Source organism: Eimeria mitis, genomic scaffold (genome assembly GCF_000499745.2).
Source record: "Eimeria mitis Houghton genomic scaffold, Emh_scaff5296, whole genome shotgun sequence".
NCBI classification, from domain to species: domain Eukaryota; phylum Apicomplexa; class Conoidasida; order Eucoccidiorida; family Eimeriidae; genus Eimeria; species Eimeria mitis.
Genome location: NW_013573572.1, coordinates 1,149 through 3,769, shown reverse-complemented (window position 1 = coordinate 3,769; position 2,621 = coordinate 1,149). Strand labels below are relative to the sequence as shown.

Here is a 2,621-nt window from a genome sequence, read left to right as displayed (position 1 = left end):
AACATAGGGGGCCCCCGGGGGGCCCCCCGGGGGCCCCCTGGGGGCCCCCCGGGGGCCCCCCTACCCGGGCCTTGTGCTCTGTGTGCTGCAGCAGGGAGTTTGTGTGTTGATTGCGCTGTTTCTCTGCTGTAAATATAAAAACAAAATAAATTTATTGTTTTAATTTATTAATTATTTTAATTATAAATTATTGAAATATATTTTATTTGTTTTTTATTCTCCGCCTGAGCCGTCCTGTTGCTGCTCGCGGTGTATCGGTATCCTTGGTGGTGCTGCAGCCACCTAAACAACCTTCTCTCTCTGCAGCTCTTGTTAATATTTTTATTTTTTTTTTGTTTTTTATTTCTCCCACTGATGAATAGAAAGAAAACTAACAAAAGAACGACCAGACCCCCACACCAACCGGCCCCCTCGCCGGTGCTGCTGCTGCAGCTGCAGCTGCGTGTACACCGCAAGCGCACAGAGCTGCGGTGTATAGGCAGCTGAGGCTGCCGAGTTGCATGCGCATCGGCCTCGCTATACACCTCGAGGATCCTCGACCCCTCCTCCTAGGGGGCCCTGGGATCGGATCCCCCGTGTCTGCTGTGCTGCAAGATGCACTTTTTCTGCTTTTTATTTTCCGTGCTGCTGCTGCTGCTGCTGCTGCTCCGGCCAGATACCGCTGCTGCTGTTGCAGCTGGAAAGGGGGTTCAAGGCCTCCTCTCGGGTGTACATACACCTCAGAGGGCTGGGAGGATACACGGGGTGCAGCAGTCAGCTTTCATAACGCACTCTGCTGCAGCAGCAGCAGCAGCAGCAGCAGCAGCAACAGCAGCAGCAACAAGAGCAGCAGCAAACACAGCAACAAGAGCAGCAACAGCAGCAGCAGCAGCAGGAGGAGAAGCAGGAGAAGCCAGAGCTTATCCTATTTGGTCTCTATCAGACCTTCCTTCTTTCGATTCATCTTTGGTGTCAGCAGCAGTAGCAGCAGCAGATAAACACAAAGTGAGAGATGTTGTTTGTTTTGTGCGTTGTGCTGCCTGGCAGAGAGCAGCAGAAGAATACGAGCAAGAGCGGCTGCTGCTGCAGCGCAAGAGGGGGCCCCTTCTCTCCCCCCTAAACAAACCCGTCTCTCAGAGCCGATGCTTCACACCCGACTACTTGTATTATAATCATACTGCGGGATCCACCCCACACACGATCCCAGCCACGACCCCACAACACTCGACCCCACAAAACTCGACCCCACAAAACTCGATCCCAGAGGTGACCCCACAACACTCGATCCCAGAGGTGACCCCACAAAACTCGATCCCAGAGAACTCGATCCCACAAAAGAAGAACCCAAAGAACTCGATCCCAGCCCCACATAACTCGATCCCAGAGGTGACCCCACAAAACTCGATCGCAGAGGTGACCCCACAGAACTCGATCCCAGCCCCACATAACTCGATCCCAGAGGTGACCCCACAGAACTCGATCCCGGAGAACTCGATCCCGGAGAAGTCGATCCCGGAGAAGTCGATCCCAGGGAAGGGTATGCAGAAGAAGAGTGAGGATCTGTTGCGGGCTGAATGGGAGGCGATGATCGTTGCTACTTGTTTGGGCCCCACACATATCGACTCGGTTGCTGAGACTCTTATTCAGGTTTGTCTCTGTTTCTTTCTTTTTGTTTTTTTTTGTATTTTGTCTCCTTTTGTCTTTTTTTATTTGTCTCCTTGTCCCTCCTTCTTTGTATTTACCTTCACTCATTTGTTTATTTACGTATGTGGTTACTTGGTCGTTTATTTGCTTGTTGTACTTTTTTATTTATTCATGCATTTACATATTTATTTATTTATGTATTTATGTATTTATGTATTTATGTATTTGTTCCTTCATTTACTTGTGTACTGACGTGCGTATTCATTCGTTTTTTCGTCAGTCACTCAACAAATAGATAAATAAATAGAATAAAACATAAATAAATAAATTAATTTATTTATTTTTATGCTCAGGATATGATTAGGGGGTTCGGTCTTGGGGTTTATAAGGGGAGAGACGGCAGAGGGAGCAGCGGCTGGGTGGTGTTGAACTTTGACCGGGTGTACGTACACCTGAAAACACAGACGATGCGCGATCGGTATGCGATCGAGTTGCTGCATAAAACAGCACCAAGAATAGATTTAAAATCAATAATTAATAAAAATAAATAAATTATAAACCCTAATTTAGGGTTTATGGATAAATACTACTAAACCTGAACACGAATATAGCCGCACGCAACCGTCTAGGGTTTAGGGGGTGGTGATGCAGTAAACAACACAAAAAAAGAAAAACAAATATAAATACTGATTCATTAACACAAAATAAACTAAAACAAATAAATAACAAACAAAAAATAAATAAAAAACACAAAAATTATATTAAAATAAACAACCACCATCTCACCGCACCACCCCCTCTTCGTTTGCCTCGAGCTGCCTATACACCCCAACCTAAACCCTCAACTTTTTTATTTTCTCTGCTTTTTCGGTCGATGCAACAAACAAAACAACAAATTTATTTTTTTTAATATTTTAATTTATATATTTATTTGTAAACTCATCAGCAATTATAATTATAATAAAAAATATGCAGTAAATTTACTATAACTACATATA

At 44.8% G+C, this 2,621-nt stretch overlaps 1 protein-coding gene across 1 annotated transcript; it reads left to right on the top strand.

Moving 5' to 3' along the window:
- Window positions 1-594: 594 nt before the first annotated feature.
- Window positions 595-2,277, top strand: EMH_0081090 (Repressed by TUP1 protein 1, related; the record flags this gene model as incomplete). The annotated part of the gene is made up of 3 exons (XM_013500333.1): window positions 595-1,626; window positions 1,977-2,069; window positions 2,275-2,277. 3 exons carry the CDS (start codon window positions 595-597, stop codon window positions 2,275-2,277), a joined length of 1,128 nt encoding a protein of 375 aa, XP_013355787.1.
- Window positions 2,278-2,621: the final 344 nt, after the last annotated feature.